Source organism: Notamacropus eugenii, chromosome 3 (genome assembly GCF_028372415.1).
Source record: "Notamacropus eugenii isolate mMacEug1 chromosome 3, mMacEug1.pri_v2, whole genome shotgun sequence".
In the NCBI taxonomy this organism is placed as follows: domain Eukaryota; kingdom Metazoa; phylum Chordata; class Mammalia; order Diprotodontia; family Macropodidae; genus Notamacropus; species Notamacropus eugenii.
The window spans coordinates 106,744,004-106,765,263 of NC_092874.1; the positions used below are offsets into that span (position 1 = coordinate 106,744,004).

The following is a 21,260-nucleotide window of genomic DNA, read 5'->3' on the forward strand; positions in this document are numbered from 1 at the left end:
GACAAAGACTTTTATTCCTCCTTTCTTTGTATCCCTGATGATTAGCGCAGTGCCACGAACATATAATGTATTTCATAAATTCTTCTTTAGTGCCTGAGATGCATAGTCTCATCAGCACATGATTCTGTAGATATTTGCCTGAAACATTTTTCCATAGAAACAAAATTAATATTTCATTAAAGGTTTCAAAGATTTTTTATTCATTAACTCCTTTAATCCTGTTAATACCCCTGTGAGATTAATAGAACAGGATTTCTTATCTTCATTTTACAGATTAGAAAACTAAGACTAAAAGGCATCATGGTACTTTCTTATCCCAGAGCTGGTAAACCTTAGAGCTGGAATTTGAATCTTTTCTGATCCTAGGCCCAACACTTATTCAATTACACCCCAGTTGCTTTCTTTCCAAAGTCATCTCTTGGTTTCTTCTTTCTTCCCCCCTTCCCTCTCACTTCTCAGAGGAGTCTGTTCCACTTACTTTTCTGATTTTGAACCGAAAAGAAAACTGATGTGACTATAAACCAAGAGGCAAAATTCTCCACACATCCTTTTACCACAAGGAAACTTTTGAGTAACTTGTCAGTATTGTACATTTTACCCAATTCCCTGGTGTCCCAGAGATGTACTTACTCAAGGGCTTGATTTAGACTTACATTGAGGGATGGAAGCAACATAATTTACTCCTTGGCATGGCTCCACAGGGGAGATAATTCAGCAAAGTCTTTGGCTAATTTCTTGTGAATTCCATCATACTAATGTAAGTGCCTTGGGCTTGGTGGGCATGGAGAATGGATCCTCCAATTTCACATATGCCCAGAGATAGGAAGCTTCTTGACTTCATAGTGTCTTCTAGAATTGAGGCCTTAACATCATGTACACCCTTACTAATTAGCTAAACTTGAAGTATATACAAATCAAAAATCCTACAGAAATGCCCACTTACTTGGTAATAATCAGCTGCCTCCTTGGTATTTCCACAGACATAAACTTCTTTACAACTGAGACGTCAGGGGCACTTAGGCAGCTTATCTTTACCATGGTTGTTCCCTCTCCTGGTTCTCCTTGCAGAGACTGGCTTCTCATCTCTGCCTAAACTAAATCTCACCTAACCTCATTAAAATGGGGGAGGGGCACCATTATGATCAAGTTGAACTGAAGTAGAGAGGGAGAAGCTGATTTTGTGTGTGCATGTGTGCACACATGTGTGCACTGACAGTCTTTGGAAGTGTGTGTTTGTGTTTGAATTTGTGTCTATAAAATCTTACCTCCCAGACACAGTCACGCAAAAGACAGTTTTCTTCATTGACACCATCTTCATCAGGGTAGCAGTCAAATTTTTCTGTATCTATCAATTGATTGGACCATTCCACTGTGTATTCCTTCCCCAGTTCAATGTGAAGCCCTGTGATGTTCGCAGCCTATCAAATCAAAAAGGATGGTTCAAGTCAGTGAAATTCACCATTTCAATCATCAAAAAGTTCTTTCTTTTGATGACACATAAAATAGGTCATTTTCATTACAATTCTGATGGAGTCTCCCATCATAACTAAGAATTGCTAAAATCATGTAACCGCTATTTATTTCATGGGGGATAAAAATGAGCATACTTTCTTTGCCAAAGAGCCACCTTTATGTTGAGCAAAGTGGTCTTTTATCATTGTGAAGGCTATTTTGGCCTCTCATTCAAAAATTAACATAAAATAAAGGCAGCCATGAAAAAAGTGAAATGGAGAAAAAAGTAAGCTGACATTTGCTTGTGGATATTTTTGGAGAAGAAGCAAGCTTGATATTTGACAAAAGCTTTTTTGTCTTAGAAGAAGGAAGCCTTGAAGTTAATGTCCACTCAGCTCTAAATCCTTCAAGATCTACACGTTCATTCCAAATCTATATTTCTACCTTGAGGATATAAGAGTGACCTTGAAGGAACAGGAATATCTTAAATATTTTATTACATGCTCTGCATACAAAGGATATCTAAAATGAATTTTACTAACATACCCATTTGAATATCAGTTAAAGTATAAAATAAAAAGGCTGATGCTTAAAGATGTGAAACAGGAAAACCTAGCTATGCAAAGCAATTGATTACCCTAAACATCCAATAAATGAGATGATTAAGGAAACATTTACCTTTGTTGCAGAATTATACTTGATCTCAGCATTAGATTGGATTGGAACATTATTTTCTGTCACAATAACTATAACTGGTGGGAAGTTCAACCCGAAGATTCTGATCTCTTCAAATGCTAGGCCATCTGGATCACTGTAGTTCATGTGCAGAACCTTCACATCTAGGCGATTCTAAAAGACCCAAAGATAGTGCCTATGTTATCCTGCCCTGCCTCCAATTGTATACTAGTCACCTCTCTAAGATAGCCAAAAGACAAAGAACCTATGAGCTCATTTTATCTTCTCTGACACTTGGGAGATTGTATTAGGGTTGGAGGCAGAATAATGGTCCCAACTCATAAGTAGCGACTCTTGCTTCAAACCTAACAAAAGCAGGTGCTCCATGGTGGAGATGGTTGTAAGGACTGGAATATCTTGCTGTGTCAGTGTGGATGAGTCCTTCCTTCTCCATCCAATAATGAATAAGTTAATTGGTCTGGCTGGTATGAAATCAAGGACTAAATTTCCCTTCATTGCTTTAGACAGCCATATTTCATTCAGATTCTTGGTACACTTTCTATATTCTCTAGACGTTTACTTAGTAGTATGAGCTTTCTGAGTGATACATCCAGGTCTGTCCAAATTCTCTGTCCAACAAACTCAAGAAATGAATAGAATTTTATGTTGGTAAACAAACACAAGGTCTGTGAATCTTTCTAAAACATATGTAAACTTTGTTTTACTCTAGGAGAGGAGAAAGAAAGGAAAGAAGGCTGGGCAGCAGAGGAAATGAATGAGCTTTATGATTACATGGTTCATGAACCATCAAGTTGTGAAAACTATTATCAGGTCAGTAACTCATCTGTAACTTTCAGTCTTAAAGAGCCACCTGGGGTACTGAAAAGTTAAATAACTTTCCAATGGAAACACAACTAAAATATGTCAGAAGGAGGACTAAAAGCCAGATTTTTCTGATTTCACAGATGACCCTTATCCATTTTGACACACAGGCTCTGTCAATAAAAGAGACATGTTTTTATATGTTCACACATATTTCTATTTAGAAATGTTACTATAAAAGTAGCAAATTAAAGCCCACAAACCACTCTCTAAGTAGTCTCATTAATACTTCCCGTGTTATCAATTTGATAACATATCATACTTACAAATATATGCATTTTAGTCACTAAATGCAAACCAGTTTAGCAATTACAGATGTCCGTCTAAAGGAATCAGAGTGTTTAGTACTTTGGACTGCAGGAAACTTTTCAAGTTAGGGGCTAGAGATACAAGGACAACTATATCTGTGAGCCAGAAGTGAACACTAAAATGACACTTCCAAAGGAACCTCAAAAGTGTTGTCAATGATCACGAAGTCATGGGTAATAAAGTGAATTTTATAAGAGAAACAGCTGTATTATCCTCACTGTTGACCACTAAAGGCAGGGACTATGGAAGGGAAAAATTAATTTGGGTACTGAACAGCCAACTAAGAAGATAGTATCTCAGAATGATATTAATATTGTAATGATGGAAGTAACTGATTAACTGTGTGACTTTGAGCAAGAAACTTAATCTTTTTCTCTCAGTTTCCTCAACTCAAAAATGGGGATAATGATTGCACTACTTCACAAGGCTATTGTCAAGATCAAATGAGAGAATATTTGTTTAAAAATAGCTTAGGACAGTGCAAGGCATATAAGTGCTGCTCATTCCTGTTGACTTCCCCAAAATGTTTTCAGCAAAAACGGCCAAGAAGCAATAGAAGATAGTCAAGAAGGAAATTCTGATGAAATTAAAGACAATAATTCCAGTGAAAAGGAAAAGTGGGATTTCTCTGCAAAGACTAATGTGGATACATGGAAAACTAACCAATAACCAATCAACTTAGATTTTGAAAACAAATGTTTAGAAGATTGAAGTAAGAGAAGATGAAGAAAAGAGCATAGCACAGTTCTGTAAAAATAGCATCAGGAAAGATATAGCTGAGACTGGCGACAGAATCTGAGGACAACCAAAAATGGTTTCATTTGGCTTTTCAGATATGTTGAGAAAAAAAAGGAGGCACAGAAAAATGATAAAGCATTTGACTTTACTGGAAATGTCAGAACACAAATGAATAACAGGCTTAAAGACAAAGATAATGAAGGAGACAGAAACCACCTATTGCCTTTAATGAATTCCACTTACCTGGCCTAGATAAACTGTAGCACTGGGGCCTGAAAGGACCAGCAGATGGGATTACTGAGCAACTGTCAGTGATTCCTGAAAGCTTGTGGAAAATAGAAGTACCACAAGACTGGGGCAAGGAAAATGTCTAAATTTTCCAACAAAAAAAATCACGTGGGAAGAGAAAACAATCTAGTGAAAGAAAAGAGACAAGTGATATAATATCTGACATGACAGTGTTAGGGAAAGAGGAAAAGAAGTACAGGAATTGGAGAAAGCAATTGGTTCTTTTTCCTTCCAGATATATTGTATCATGTCTTCCCCATTAGGATGAAGTTACTGAGAAGTCCTTCCTCAACTCTAATTTTGAGGTGATGATATGTATTAATAGGCTCTTTTGGAAGGTGTCATTGTATGCTTTGGACAAAGGGACGGGTCATAGCCCTAAGTCATGGCTCACAGAAGTGTTATCAAAAGATAGACCTTACCTCATACTATTTTTATCAGCTGTCACTGCTATGAATTGTGCTAATAAAATGAACAAGGAGTCAAATTCAACAATAATACTCACCTGGCTGGCAGAGAAGCTGGAGAAATAGTAATTCCCTTGTTCATAAGTATCTGCAACAAGATAACAGAGTGCATTTTATTAGGTCCTATCAAGCCCAGCCTGAGATACAAGACACTCACCAGACTTCTTGCTACCTTTGAGGCCTTTAGCCATCCTGGCTCTTCTACCCTCCTTTCTATTTTCAAGATATTCACATTTTAAAAATACAATAGAACTATTCAGGATCTCACACGTTGTGCTATGAATGATTCTCAGGATTCTAAACCTCTTGAAAAGAGGCTTATAATTGCAGGGGACAAAACTGTGAGAATACTGTCGGATGGGTATTAATTTTACAGGAACTCTTTGTATTTGTAAAATGTTAAGACTATGAAGGCAGGAAAAGCCAATTATTGCCATTTTTTGCTCCATTCAAGTCAATCATTGCTCAGAGACACTGCAGGCAGTGTCTGAAAAGAAAACTTTAATCTCTAATTTTCACATTCACTGTCTCTACTTCTTATCATTAGAAATCTGAATAAGAGAGAATTGTGTGGGTCTGTGCTTTCATTAGTTTAGGAAGCTCCTGCTCAGGAATGTACTCTACTGGCACATTCCTTGCAACTTTAAGTGTTAAAGAGTTACCTGGGATACTTAAAGGTTAAGTCATTTGATAAAGGTCATACAACCAGTGTATGTCCCAGGTAGGAACTGAACTTAGGTTATCCTGACTCCCAACAATATTTCCAACAACTTTTTCTCTTCTCCAAATAATTTTAAGAGCTACAGCAGAGTCAAGATATAATTTGAAAGAGGGAGGTGAAGGGAGAAGGAACAAGGGAGAGAGAGATCAAGGAAAGGAGAGAAAGAGACAGAATGTGAAGGAAGGAAAAAAGAAAGAGGGAGAAAAGAGGAAGAGAGGGAGGAAGTGAAGAATTAAGAAAAGGAAGAATAAAGGAAGAAGAAGAAATAAAGGAAGAGAAAGGGGAGATGAAAGGGAGAGTGAAAGGGAGAAGGAAGGGATGGGGAGATAAGGAATAGAGGGATGAAATGAAGGAAGGAAAAAGTGAAGGAAGGAGAGAGGGAAAGAGAAAGAAAGGAAAAGAGACAGAGAAAGACAGAGAGAAGAGAGAGAAACAGAGAAAGGAGTCAATTGAACTTAAGATAATCTAACTTACCAATACTCTGTCCATCATCCCAGAAAAAATCTCCTTCAGCTGTCCCGTTGTCAGATAAAGCCACAATTAAACCCAAAGAGTTTTTCCGGCTAGAAACATCAGAAATTATAATCAGTTCTCCTGCTTCCCTTGACAAGTTATTTGGCAAGCCGTTATTAAGCTATTCTTAGGAACACGACACTGTGTTTAGAGACTAGAAGTTCATAGGAAGGGGAAAAAAGAAAGGGTTCCTGAATTCAAGGAATTTAAATCCTAATGGGGAGAGGGAATGACAGTATATGAGTTATTATAGGATATTCACAGATAAGTAAATATTTAAAAAAATAGAACATTTTAGACTGCTATGGGGGAGCAGTTGAAACACCAACTATTGGAGGATTCAGGAAATACATTATATAGGTTCCACTTACTCAAGAGAGAAACTAAGGGTTTCCAAGAAGGAAAGATGAGAAAGGAGAGCATTGCAGGAATGTGGCACAGACTATATACTAAGCCATCACTAAGGTGTGAGATGGACAATCTGGATGTGGAGAACAGTTGAGTTGGTACTCAGAGTGTGAGAGGTAGAAAGAATAATGTGGGATATACTTGGAAAGATGAGCTATACCTATACAGAGATGGGTTTTTAATGGTATACAGCAGTTTATTCTTGATCTAAGGGGGAGCCACTGAAATTTCCTAAGTCCATGAGCAGGGACCTCAGAATTATGCTTTACTTCTCTCAGTTGGACAAGAAAATGGAGGATGGTTTGGAGAGGGGAGAGGCTGGATGCAAGAAGGCCAATTAGGAAGGTATTGTAATGCTTTGGGAGATTGGTGATAAAGGCCTGAGTGAGAGTAGAGGCCATGTAAGTGGAAAGATTATCCCTCATGCCTCTTTGAAGGACACTTATATTCAGAGATTTTCCCATGATTCTTGAAAGGTACCGAGCAGAAATGAATATCAATCATAACCTTGCAAAATGTTTCAGCTGTATTTTCAACACAGGTTCATCTTATTTTATCTGTCATGGAGTAGATAGTGAAGTATTCCCATAAAATATATCACAAAGTTCTTGCATTCATACAATAAATTATGTCATGGTCAGTCAGTCAACAAACTATGCTCACTCTGTGCCAGGCATTTGCTCAGTGAGGAGGGTGCAAAGAATTAAAAAAAAAAAAAGTTCCTGCTCCCAGGGAGCTATAATCAAATAGAGGCAAAAAATGCCAAGAGGCACAGATGAGGAGGCAGAGCATTCCAGGCTTGGAGGACACAGTTAATGAAAATGCAGGATGTTCTGAAATCCCATTTAAATAACAAAATTAGCCTGATTCTTGTGATTCTCTTGGTAATGAACAAAAAAGACAAAAAAAAATGATAATCACAGAAGAAATCATAATAACTCACATTTACACAACCACTTAGGATTTAGAGTATTTTTGTTATACTCAAAATAAATGCAATTGGGTAGGAAGTTTAAGTATAATGAGAGGACTGAAGTCCTTGGAGTTGGGTGGAATTCTCCCAAAGTCACATAGCTAGAATTCAACTCAAATCCAAGCATTTTTGGCTCCAACACAATGACTCTATCCACTACTTTTCAAGAAAAGGACAAAGAATATGGGAATATGAGTCACACCTTTGGAAAGGAAAGAATATTGTTCCCCTCACCTGTAGTACGTGTTATTTGCAGGTTTTTGCCAGGGAAGGATGTAGCCCCCACGGATGTGCAGATTGATGTGGTCAAGAGGGGCTAGCAGGTTCTTCCATTGTCCCCTCACTCCAATGTCGGAGCCCTATGGTTGAGAGGAAGACCAGGAGGAAAATGAGTTCTTCACCCATCCTAGCTCAGTAATTTAGAAGAAAAAGGACAAAGGTATCTCTGCTTTTGGATCCCCACCACGGGATCTCACACACTAATTATGCTTATCTACTTATAGATTCTTCTGAGTCCCCTCTGCAATTTCCTCCTTCCTTTTGATTCATTTACAAGGAAATGATACCACTCTTCAAAGAAAGCTAAAGCCCACACTAGCCTTCAAAAGGGCCACATCCCTTCACAAATGTTTATTTTTCTTCTTACTGCAAATTCATGGTGGGCCTAACGCTATCCTATCTCTCTAAATGAAGTCATGAGTTCCCCAGGACTGGACCCTTCTTCAGACTTCTACATGGATATCCTCAGAAATCAGTAAGGGCTTTGAATACAGTGAGTGCTCAATCAATGAAGTAAGCTAACAGCCAGGAAGGATAGAAGATAAATGTGTGACAAAGATATTGGAATTCTTTTTTTGAAAAGGTCACCTGGAGGAAAGCTTAAAAAGACTACATACCTACAACAAGGAAAAGGAAAGTCACTGCTTATTTAGGCCACTTTCCTCATGGAAAACTATGAGTTTTCAAGTACATTGGGGGAGTGGAAGGTAGGAGGAATTATTCCTCTACCATATTGGTTATGGTGACTCAGTCTTCAGGGAAATTTAAAAAAAAAAGAGCTTAGAGATTTTTTAAAATAATTAAATTAAAATAATTTTTAAATTTAAATTAATTAATGCATTAAAATATTTTTAACGCTCTGAGAATACTCAAAGCATGGGATGGCTGAGAGGCACCTTCAAAGTCATCTCTTTTCATTTCCTCACTTAACAGATGAGGGAATAAAGGTCAAATAACTCAACAAACATTTCTTTGGCACTTACTAAGATTCAGGGAACTACACAATTGGTTGAAAGCACTTATATTGAGGAAATAAGTACTATGACCACCAAAACTAGCTTGAGAATTCTAGAATCTCTTAGCAAAAATGACTCTAACCATTTCCCAGAGTTCTCCTTCTCCAGTGGGATAGAATCACTACACTCAACTCATAATATCTGCTTAAGTATTGGACAAAGGAATTAGAAAATAGCTGCCTTGAGGTGAGTCCAAGCCACCAAAACGTACAATCAGGAAATCCTGGAAAAGTATTAATGATAGAGTATGACAGAGTCAATCAAGCAAGAACTGCTTGGGGCAAAGCTTACACAGATTGTGACAGTATTCGAGAGGGATACCTTTACTGCAACATACCATAGCACACTCAAAACTTTCACACTATTCTGAATACAGGGTGTATGAGTTCTCATGTCCCATGAAAGACACTTACTGTGTAATAATCATACCAGCTGGCATTGGGGAAGTAGGCAGTCACATTCCAGGTATTCTACAATAAATTAGGTAAGTATTTTTAATGGAATAAATACATGGACAAATTGATCAAAATTTTCTAGAAGAATTAACATTATTAAAAACTACTACATTTAAGACTATTCAAAAGCAAATATCCAATGGATTTATCATTTCATGATTGTCTTCCAATGATCCCCTCACTTACAGATAGGGAGGGGTATCATTCATTTTGCAGAAAAGGAAATTGAAGCCTCAAGAATGATTTTAAGCTGCAGAATATTTTGATGCCAACACAAGAATTAGAATGCCCACCTCTGACTTGTTTTTACTACTCAAAATTATATCTCAGTTTGGATCTTATCCAGGCTCAGGAGAATCCATACTCACAGGTTCCAGGACAGGGCTGACTAAGAAGGCTGGACCCCACAAAAATTGACGGAATACGTCCCAGGTTTCTTTGTCTTCCACAAACCTGAGCAGAGAAATGTGGTGTCACAATTCAGTGATATGGATAATGTTCTCTTGGGTGATTGCATCATTGAAGCTTTAACTCCAAGGCACCTTAGAAATCAGCCTAAATTGATGATTCTGACAAGTCTCCAGGGCCTTAGGTTCCATTCAAGATAAGCCCAACTTCTGTCCCCTTTGAGGCATTCCTTCTTCCCCCAGAGCTGATTCAATCAGGCACAGATAAGGATATTCATCATGGTGCATTTGAAATATCAAAGTGACTTTTCTTTATTTTCCAGCCAAGGGCATTTCTCCTACTACTATGTAGAAGTTCAAGACATGTTTTAAACTAATGTTGGCCAATTCATCATAAAAAGGCAATCAATTTGCTGCTTTAAAAATAAAAACATAATTTATTATATCACTAAACCAAAAAGAAGACTTTTGGATTATCAGCTGTCCCTACATAATACTCATCTTTTAAAAGACTAAAACTTAAAGAAAACCCATGTATCTGTACAGAGCTTAAAGATTTGCAGAATGCTTTCCTCATGGTAAACCTATGAAGTAGAAAGGGACATTATTATTGTCCGCACCTTACAGATAAAAAACCTGAGCCTCACAGAGAATATGTGGCTTGCTCATGGTTATAGCTGAGATCAACAATAACAACAGATATTCTATCTCTAAGGCTCATGCTTGTTTCCTTAGGGTACTTTATACCCAAGGAATATACCTCACTTTAGAATGAATCAATGAATGAACAAGCACTGATTAAGTGCTCACTGGACTCAAGGCAGTGGGGAAACAAACAGAATAGCAGAACAGACTGTTCCCAAGGACCTACCACTCTAACAGGAAGAGGTAACACATGAGGAACTTCCCACCATATTCAAAAGGGAATCCAACATAGGACCCAGAGACACCAAGTGGGCACTTACTCATGAAGCAGGGGACGGACAACAGTGCTGCCTTCTACATGGGCCTTGTGCATCAGGGTGTAGAGGTAAGGCAACAGGGTGTATCTTGTCTCAAGGACACTTCTTGAAAGATCCTCAAAGGTGGAATTCCAAGACACAGGATCTTGTCTCTAGAGATAGAAAGGGGGAATACTCATACCAAACCTTTCACCTGACTTCACTGGGAAATAGGCCAGATATCCATAAAGTTGCCCTCTACTACACAGGGAATCTGCAGAACCTTTGCTTCCTAATTATCCAGGTTGCCATCCCCCCTGACCTTAGCAAGGGAAGACAATCTGATTTTTCTTTCACTGCTTTGCTATCCCTTAATATGCCTTGAAAATAGTTAAACCAGATGCTCTAATATATCATGGGAAACACAGACCAAACATGTATTTATTCTTTAGTAGTCTTACATTGCAGAAGCTTACAAACAAAGAGCATATTAGAGGGGCCCTGGCATTGTAACCTCCTGGCAGAACTGGGAAAATTGCAGAGTCAAAAGAAAAAAGATCTCTGCTCTAGATATTTTCTTGTCTTGAGATTATGGCCAAAGTGAGATATTCTAGAAAACTCCACTGACTGTGCGAATGTGGGTCATACAGATTGTTGTTCACGGAAGGACTGGTGACTACTGGGGTTGTTTCCAGGAAATGGGGTTCCATTAAGTCATGGGGAGGAACTGAAACAGAGGGTCACAAGAGCAGATCTGAGGCACAATCTGGTATCTCACCCTGGGCCCAAGTGTGTTGTGGTTCCTAGAGAAAGGGTAAAAGGCTCCCAGTTGAGTCCAGCGAGCACACATCTCATATTCAGCATCTTGAAAGAACCCACAGATATCAGCTCCTGTCTGAGAACAAAAAGGGAAAACATAGAATGAAGATTTTCTGGGTTTCTGAAACAATCTAAAAGTGTTGAAGTGAACTAGAGTGAGACTTACATAGGATATTCCAAAGAGACTGAATTCCATCATGCCTGCAATAAAAAACATGCCCATGTTGTATCAGGCTCTTACCTTCAACGATCATTGACTTAGAGAGCTCAGCATGGAGAAAAGTTCAATGAAATACATGAATTAACATAATTGACTAGTCAGTGACCTGAGCTCATTGATTCTCATCAAGAGTCCAGAAAAATTATAGACTTGCTGAGCACATAGGCTGGATTCCTCTCCCCTCCAAGAGAAACCTTTAGGAAAAGCCCTGCACATACCAATGATGGATTTATAGAGCTGGTCCCATGCTGCTGTGTTGTCTCCCAGCCAATGTCCTGCCCATTTTCCTGAAGAAGGGAAGGTTGAGCGAGAGATCACAATTCCTCTCTCTCCTGTGGCCTCTTGCATACCTCTGATTAGGGAAGAAAAACAATAAATGACAGACTATCTGGGCAAGGTCAGAGAACTTTCCCTCTCAGGGGGTCCTTACAGGGAAGCCCATGAGCTTTGGACTGTTCTTAGCCAATGACTGGGGGAAGAAGATGGGAAAGTGGGCTTCTAAAAGCAACCTGTACTTTGTACAGGAAGAAATTAAACTGGGAGGTGCATTAACTCCAAATACCAAGTAACAAAAATGATTTATTTATGTGAGTGTGTGTGTGTGTGTTTCCATGTGTGTGAAGAGGAGCATATTTTCCTTTAGATTTTGAATAAATTGACTGCGTTAATGATGTGTCACTTAGAATAATTCTTATCAATAACTATTTCCTACACATACAAAAGAAATTCAAGACAGGAACTGGGCCAGCGATGTCATTCATCTAGAACTCCAATTCTGTTTACTTGTTCCATTATGGGCCTGGGTAGAGACAGGGACTTACTCATATGTGGGCTTTGTCTGGGACCAGCCATAGAGATTGTGTACATCATAGTGTCTCACTGGCCTTCCATCAGGCAGGACCTGCTGACTTTCCATGCACAGGGTCTTACTGCTCAGACCACTGTCTCTTGACTCCAGATCTAAGAAAAGAGATGCAATGATATGAGAGCCCCTCCCCAATAATGGCAAGTACATCACATCTGATGGTGGAGAAGGAGGTGGGGGTAGCCGAGGCCATGAGACAGGCTCCAGTAGGAGTTTGGGATAGATAAACAACTTAGAGCCACAAGGTGTTAAGCTTTGAACAGCAGGTTACAGTGTTCAGTAGGACTTGTATAACAGAAAAAATGAATTTTGAGCACAATACCCAGACCATTGGGACCTTAGAGACTGGCTAAGTGGAAGTGCTTGCCAATGTGTATTAAAGAATTTGGCCTATACTCTATGCACACCCAGAACATGAACCAAGACACTTTAGAATGCTGATAGGCTTTTCCCTTGAGATACTATCATGCCAATGCTAGGCTGCAAGTAATGAACTAAGGCAAATATTCAGCCCAGGTCTTTAACAAGGTCATCCTGAGTCTGGGTAATATACTCCCAATAGAAAACATACTTACAGGGCATATAAGGAGGGTGGTTTAGTGTGGTATTCCTGCAACCTGGAGGAACTGCCCCATTCACAAAACTTGCTGGTTCGTTCATATCCTGAAAATATAAACCAAATCTTTGTGTATATGTGAATCATGTACATACCTGAATATGTTGTCATTACCTTCTAGGAGACAATGAGGAAATGGCTACACCTGTTACATTCATCACATATGGGGAGACTTATTAATCAGAAGGGGCATTACCTGAAAGAACTGGGCCTTGGTTTCTCTCAGGCCATGTTGGAGAGTCAAACGCACTCAAGGGAAATACTGAATTCACTTCAGTGAAAAGAGGTAAATTCTCTACTGTGTAGGTACATTAGGCATCTTCCCTGAAGGATAAGGTTATGTTGAATGTATGATAGAAAAATTGATTGTTAGACCAGCTGAGCATGCAGAGTGCAGCCCAGCCCAGCATGCAGAGCATAGCCCAGCATGGAACAACAGGGACCAGACCCAGAACAGCCTTCAGAGCTCCACTGGTAGCAACAGTTCCCAGATTGCTCAACTCACAAACACCATAGACAATTTCAAAGGTCAGTGAGAGGGCTCCTTCACCCAGGAGAGGGGAGTTTAGTCTGGACCTGCAGCACAAGGCACTGCAATGGCAGCTTCCATTTGGGGAACCCTCTGCCTAGAGCCCCTCGGGGAACTGAGAAGCTGATCTGAATCTCAGCCCTGAGTGGCAGCTCTGGGAGATCTCTGCCTAAAGGCCCTGGGGCAATGGAGCCACTAATCTGATTCTGAGGTCTTCCCAGTGGTGGGGAGGGGCACTGGCAGTAGAGCTGGAGGTGGTTCTGGTGAGGGAATTCCAATTACAGATCTGGACAGAAAAGTTTTTGGTTGCTCCCAGACCAGTGAGCAGGTCAGGAGAGGAGTAAACTTTTCTTCATTGATTGTGCCACCTTGGAGGAACTCAGATCTCACAGATTCCCAGAGTATACCCTCCTCTTGACAAAGGACTCAAAAGTCAAGTTACTAGCTGGGAAGATGCCTAAAAAGGGAGAAAAATTATGATTATAGAAGGTTACTTTCTTGGTGAACAGGTATTTTCTTCCATTCTTTTGGATGAAGAAGAACAAAGCATAACATCAGAGGAAGACAAGGGTTCTATGTCCAAAACCTCAAAATAGATATGCAATGATCTCAGGCCATGGAAGAGCTCAAAAGGATTTTGAAAATCAAGTAAGAGAGGTGGAGGAAAGATTGGGAAGACAAATGAGAGTGATGCAAGAAAATCATTAAATCAAGTCAACGGCTTGCAAAAGGAGATCCAAAAAAAAAAAAAACTCAGAAGAAAATAACACCTTTAAAAATAAGCTAACTCAATTGGCAAAAGAGGTCCAAAAAGCCAATGAGAAGAATGCTTTAAAAAAACATAATTAGCCAAATGGAAAAGGAGGTTCAAAAGCTCACTGAAGAAAATAGTTCTTTAAAAATTATAATGGAGCAGATGAAAGCTAAGGGCTTTATCAGAAACTAAGAAATTGCAAAACAAAACCAAAAGAATGAAAAAATAGAAGATAATGTGAAATATCTCACTGGAAAAATAACTGACCTGGACAGTACATCCAGGAGAGACAATTTAAAAATTATGGGACTACCTGAAAGCCATGATCAAAAAGAGAGCTCAGACATCATCTTTCATGAAATTATCAAGGAAAACTGCCTTGATATTCTAGAACCAGAGGGCAAAATAAATATTGAAAGAATCCACAGACCACCTCCAGAAAAAGATATGAAAAGAGAAACTCCTAGGAACACTGTAGCCAAATTCCAGAGTTGCCTGGTCAAGGAGAAAATATTGCAAGCCCCTAGAGAAAAAAAATCAAGTATTGTGGAAATACAATCAGGATAACACAGGATCTGGAAGCTTCTACTTTAAGAGATCAAAGGGCTTGGAATATGATATCAAAGTAACTAGGTTTAAAACCAAGAATCACCTACATAGAAAAACTGAGTATAATACTTCAGGGGAAAAAATGGTCATTCAGTGAAGTGGAGAACTTTAAAGCATTCTTGATGAAAAAACCAGAACTGAATAGAAAATTTGACTTTCAAACGCAAGAATCAAGAGAAGTATGAAAAGGTAAACAGGAAAGACAAATCATAAATGACTTTCTAAAGTTGAATTATGTACATTCCTACATGGAACTTGAGACTTTTCTCAGTATTTGGGTAGTTGGAGGGATTACACACACACACACACACACACACACACACACACACACAGAGAGAGAGAGAGAGAGAGAGAGAGAGAGAGAGAGAGAGAGAGAGAGAGAGAGAGAAAACAGGGTGAGTTGAATAAGAAGGGATGATTCCAAAAAAAAAAATGAAATAAAATTAATGGGTGAGAGTGGAATATATTAGGAGAAGAAAGGGAGAAATGGAATGGAATTATGCCTCATAAAAGAGGCAAGAAAAAGCTTTTTCAGTGGAGGAGAAAAGGGAGGAGATAAGAGGGAAAAAGCAAAGCTTACACTCTTCACATTTGACTTAAGGAGGAAATGACATGTTCACTCAATTTTGTTTGAAAGTATATCTTGCAGTACAGAAGGGTAGGGCACAAGGGGACAAGTGGGGTGAGGAAGATGATAGAAGGGAGGGCAAATGGAAGAAGGGAATAAACATTTTTGTAGGGGACAAGGTCAAAAGAGAGAATACAAAAAATGAGTGGCAGGATAGGATGGAGGGAAACATAGCGACTCTTACACAATATGACTATGGAAGTCTTTTGCAAAACTACACATGTGCAGGCTATATTAAATTGCTTGCCATCTCAATGTGGATGGGTGAGGAGGGAGGAAGGAAGAGAAGATGGAATTCAAAGTATGATGAATGAATGTTGACAATTGATTTTGCATACAACTGGGAAATAAGAAATACAGGTAATGGGGTATAGAAATCTATTTTGCCCTACAAGGAAAGAGAGAAGAAGAGGATAAGGGAAGGGAGGGATGTGATAGAAGGGAGGGCATTTTGAGGGAATGGGTAATCAGAATGCAAGGTATTATGGAGTGGGGAGAACAGAGAGTTGGGGAGAAAATTTGAAACACAAATTATTGTGGAAATGAATGTTGAAAACAAAAAATAATGAAATGAACATAAAAATTAAAGTAAAGTAGATTGTTTAATGCCTGATTAGAGAATGGCAGCCTCAGGATAAAATTGTGCCCAGACTGTCTTGATCATTTACTAACTGGTTCACTCACTACAGAACAGTTACACATATGCGTGATAAAAAAGCAAAGATATACAATATTTTAGGACATGTGTTCATGTTTATGTAAGCACATTCACACACAACACACATGCATATACACACAAATGTATACAGACACACACAGACACACACACACACTTACAATCCACATTCCATCAAACTTCAAGCTCTTCTGGGGCTCAGTGGGATTGTTGTAGAGTTCTCGCAGTTGCTGCTTCCACCACAGGACTGTTGAATTACGGAAAAAGTCTGGGAAAGCAGTATGAGCTCTGTAGATCTGTAATGATGAAACACAACCAACAGACAGGCTGATCAGGCCACTGGCAAATAACTCTTTGATAGTAAGCATTTGCAATTCTGCTACTGCATGCAGATAAACTTCTTGAAAAAATTCAAAAGATTTTTTCATGAATTCTTAGTTTTATAGAATCCACAGGAACACAAATCATTTGAATATTTATCAAAGTGGCATAATCATAAAGTGTCATGGATAAATGCAGGGTGGTGGATTACCTGCGAATTGTAGCAAAGGAATCCTCCTTCTATTTGAAAGATTTTATCTGCCTATACTGGTATTTGGTGGTTCTTTGTTCCTTTAACTGCATCTAATCAGCTTGTTTTGTTGTTCAGTATTTTCAGTAATGTTTGACTCTCTGTTACTCTACTTGGGGTTTTCTAAGCAAAGATACTAGAATATTTTACCATTTCCTTTTCCAGCTTACTTTACAGATGAGGAAACTGAGGCAAACAGCCTTGAGTAACTTGCCCAGGGTTAGACAGATAGTAAGGACCTGAGGCCAAATTTAAAGTCAGGTCTAACTGACTCCAGGTCCAATACACTATGCAACCTAGCTGGTATGCACTCATGCCTTTTAAAAGGATATTGAGAACCAATGGAAGTAGTCTGCTTGGTAAGAATTGAAAAATAAAGTTTGATCTTTTGGGGAAGGATGCTACCAAAAAGACTATGGAAGGAAAACTAGAATTCGGGATACAGTTATTCAGGGACCAGAACATTTTCAAAAAATTCATAATGGGGTAGACATTGCACCAAGTGCTGAATTAGTAAGAAAAGAGGGAGATTATTGCTTCTCCTTGAGGACAACTCTTGAACCATCTGGACAAAACAGGCCATTTGTCTTATACAAAAGCTTCTACAATCCATTCTAGAGAAGAATCTTTTACCTCCACTTGTGTGTCCCAGTCAAGAGATGCATTGACAGTGACATTGGGCAAATCAGGCCAAACCTATGGGGAAAGGAGGAAAAGGAGAACATTTATTTAGATTAAATATTGGATATGTGATAGGTCACACAATTTATAGATTTCATGAGGAGAATCACAAGGAGAATTTAAATCATTCCTGGAATTAATCTACTTCAAGGAAACATCTAAAGCCCTAAATGCCATAATTCACATAAACACAAAAAAAATGAGAAAAAAAATAAGACATTAAAGCATGAACACTTTGAAGTCTCTTCACATTCATCTTAATTAGCATCTCTAATTCTAAATTCTACCTTTCCCCAGACAATGTCACTGTCATCTGGCCATTTGATGAACACATCATCCTGGAGTCCCCGAGTGAATGCAGGATATGGCTGAGTCTCATTGCCAGAAATTGCTGGGTCCTGCAACCAAGAAGGGACAGTTACTAGAATGCCACAGACAGAATTACTCAAAGACAAGGAAAAGGTCAGTACTCAATGAGCAAGAAGACATGAAAAAATCTTAAGGCAGACACACACCAGAATAAGGATGACTCGCATCCCAGCCTCCTTCATTCGATTGATCAGATCAGGAAAGCCAGCAAACTTGGGGTCGAGGGTGAAGTCCAGTTGCCTCTCCATGTAATCAATGTCTGCGTACTGCACATCCTGGAAGAAAAAGGAAAGCAATATAGGGAAGTGTCACTTTGATGACAATAGACCCAGAGCAAGTGGATCTCTTCAGGAATGCAGTGTGATAGAGCCACTGTGCACATTCTTTTCCAGGATCAAGGGAAAATTCTAGACTGGAATCAATCAAAATAACCCCTGGACTGTTTTTCCCTACCATCATCTGGAATGTGACTAGGGCATTTGAGATAATGATTTCAACCTGAAAAGGACCAAAATGAACCAGTCTATAAACATACTCTTCCAAAAATATTAATAGGATTCATTCCAAAATAAAATCAACTTCCGTTCTAGTACCTATGCTCTTATTCTTCCAAGTAGCAGTATAGGACCGGTGACAATGACAAATGTCTTTGGAGTGATGAGAATCTGAGTTCAAATGGTACCTCACACAATTACTAACTGAGTGATCTTCAGTATGTCAGTTAAATTCTCTGTGTCTGAATTTCCTTATCTTTAAATCACGGGGTGGATCTGCAATATGCAAACAAGTCTTTCAACTCTAAATCTATGATCCCCTGGTTCCTGTGCTTCTACTCTCAATGTTTTAAGCACAGAAATTGCATTTAGAATTAAAATTGAATGTCTTGGCAGAAACAGGATGTAATGCTCCATCTGTTTACTATTACTACTAAAGTTGTTTTGTAGCTGGTTACAATATAGGTGCTCAACCCGAAGTATTCCTGTTGGAAACCATTTCTATAGTCATAATGTACAAGTGGAAATTAGCTAGAATGGAAGATCTCCTCAACTACAATGACTGCTTACCGTTTGAACTAAAGTAGTACTCATGTGTATAATGTTTTGACAATTCAATTTTTGAAAAAATTAAATTCAGAAACAGCACTTTTTGAGAATGTCTGCCTAAAATGTCAGTCATTTAACTTGAAACATGTTTGAAAATTTTCAAGTTTCAAAATATAACCAGAAGAAGAAGAAATCAAAGCCATGAGGAAGATAGGACAATTACACAGGCTGGGAGTGGGTTATGGAGATAGAGGTGAGGGTATGCTGGGTAAGAAAGGTACTTACATAGGGGATCTGAGCAGCCACCATGGCATCAAAGAGTTCAGCAATTTCAGAATCGTTCTCATATCCATAGCGACACAGCTGGAAGCCCAAGGCCCAGTAAGGAGTCATCACTGGACGGCCAATCAACTGAAAATAAAGACACAAGATAGTTTGTATAGTTTCATTCAGAGTAGCGAACATTGTTGGGGGTAGGTCTATTAAACAGGGATTAGCCCCTCAAGATCCCTACAATAATGTAGTGGGAAAGAGTCCTGTCTTAAAATCTCCTTATTGACTTCCAACAGTATGGTCTGGTCTCCTGAAAACATGGTGGCTATGTCAGGTCACCACCAGTCAGTCAATCAACAGGCATTTGTTAAACATTTACTACGTGTCAGGCACAGTGCTAAGCACAGAGGACACAAAGAAGGCAAAAGCTCCTGCCCACAAAGATCTCACATTTAAAAGGATCAGACAAGCATGAAAATAACAAGGTATAAAAAAATGTACACAGACTATAAGAATAAATGTAATTATTCAAGGGCAAAGCATATTAGTTTCTAAAAAAAACTTGACTGTAAACTGAAGGATTCAATGACTTCCTACCTCTGTGTATTGTTGAGTGACAAGCTCTGGAGTTGGTCCCAAAACCATGTAAAAGTCCAGAATACCTCCTACAGTACGATATGTCAGGGCAGGGGTGGGCTGGAAAGTCACATCTGAAAACAGAGAATAAGTGTTCAGTGGCAAAGAATTATAGAATATAAGGGAATAGAATAGAACAGACTCTAAAGATCATCCACTCCAACCCACATAAAAATAGGAATCACCTACTACTATCACAGAATGGAGGTCCTCTACTTTCCTTCTGAAGCATCTTAAAGATGAGAAAAGACCACCTCCCTAAGAAGCGTATTTTCTCTTCCAACACCTCTGATTATTATTATGTTTATCCTTAGAGAGCACAGAAATTTGCCTGTCTCAACATCTCATGAGCTGGCAAACTTTCCATATGCATTAACTATTCCATCCAGTTCCACAAACTAAATGTAGGTGGCTTGAAAATCCTAACTTGCAGCCTTCCCCTTTCCTGAACCTACATGTTTTCTATCTACTGGAAATTCCATATAGAGAAACTTTCAGATACCTGAAAGTCAGTACTTCCAAAGACATCCTATCACCTTCCCATTCCCAAGGTTCTTTTTCTTCGAGGTATTATCATTATTATTATTATCCCATCTATCATTTTTATTATCCCAATTACGCATTCAGGAAACTTGAACTCATCTAGTTATTAATTCACTTTATGCTACAATCAAAATGCAAAGAAGCCTGAATTTTGAGTCACAAGACCAGTGCTCAAATACTGTCTATCCCCCTTCCTACTCATGTGATTAAATGTAACTCACTTATTAAACTCAGGAGACCTCATTTTTCTCTTCTGTAAAATGAGAAGAGTGGAGGAAGGATCTCTAAAGTCCCTTTCTGGGTTAAATTCATAATGTTATGATATAATATGCAAGATTTTCCCAATTCCCTGCTTTTCTTCAAACTATTCTCTCTGTCTAACATACCCATTTACCTCACGCTTCCATTATGTTGTATTCTGGCAATTCTAGCCCACCCTTCGAAGTACCTACTCTGTTCCATACTCTTCTTAGACCTTCATTCCTGGGAGACCAAATATGTTCTCAGCTTTCTAAAATTTTATAGGCCACTGTTCATACCTTCTTTCTCTCCTTAGTGTGAACATTTTTGCATGTTATTTCTGTACATATGTTGTCTACTCTTTTAAACTAAAGACTGCTTAAGACTACAGACCATGTGATCTTTTATCTCTTTATTTTTTTGAAGATGAGGTCAGTGATTTCCTCACATCAAGAGATTCATAAATGTATATTTAGAGTTCTGCTGGGACTGTCCTATTCAGAAAACTCTCAGAACACTTCAATTAAGTAGGGTCAGAAAAGAAGCAACCCTCTTACCCATGGCATTGCTGTTGAGCAGGAGCACTCCATGGGCATTGCCATCCTCTTCCAGACCCATGTAGTAGGGGTGCACACCATAGGAATTCTTCTTATACTAGGTCAGC

At 38.8% G+C, this 21,260-nt stretch overlaps 1 protein-coding gene across 1 annotated transcript in view; it reads right to left on the reverse strand.

Moving 5' to 3' along the window:
• LOC140533147 (uncharacterized) overlaps positions 1-21,260 on the reverse strand; it is a 212,479-nt gene that overhangs the window by 31,951 nt on the left and 159,268 nt on the right. The window contains exons 98-117 of the mRNA XM_072652516.1: positions 21,154-21,250; positions 19,775-19,887; positions 19,190-19,315; positions 18,008-18,136; positions 17,780-17,890; positions 17,445-17,507; positions 16,402-16,536; positions 13,004-13,091; positions 12,385-12,523; positions 11,782-11,915; positions 11,510-11,544; positions 11,303-11,419; positions 10,549-10,697; positions 9,545-9,629; positions 9,135-9,191; positions 7,661-7,785; positions 6,007-6,095; positions 4,850-4,899; positions 2,131-2,301; positions 1,266-1,418 (exon numbers count right to left, since the gene is read on the reverse strand). Of these exons, the coding sequence (XP_072508617.1) occupies positions 1,266-1,418; positions 2,131-2,301; positions 4,850-4,899; positions 6,007-6,095; positions 7,661-7,785; positions 9,135-9,191; positions 9,545-9,629; positions 10,549-10,697; positions 11,303-11,419; positions 11,510-11,544; positions 11,782-11,915; positions 12,385-12,523; positions 13,004-13,091; positions 16,402-16,536; positions 17,445-17,507; positions 17,780-17,890; positions 18,008-18,136; positions 19,190-19,315; positions 19,775-19,887; positions 21,154-21,250 (2,166 nt within the window). The remainder of the gene's footprint in view (positions 1-1,265; positions 1,419-2,130; positions 2,302-4,849; positions 4,900-6,006; positions 6,096-7,660; positions 7,786-9,134; positions 9,192-9,544; positions 9,630-10,548; positions 10,698-11,302; positions 11,420-11,509; positions 11,545-11,781; positions 11,916-12,384; positions 12,524-13,003; positions 13,092-16,401; positions 16,537-17,444; positions 17,508-17,779; positions 17,891-18,007; positions 18,137-19,189; positions 19,316-19,774; positions 19,888-21,153; positions 21,251-21,260) is intronic.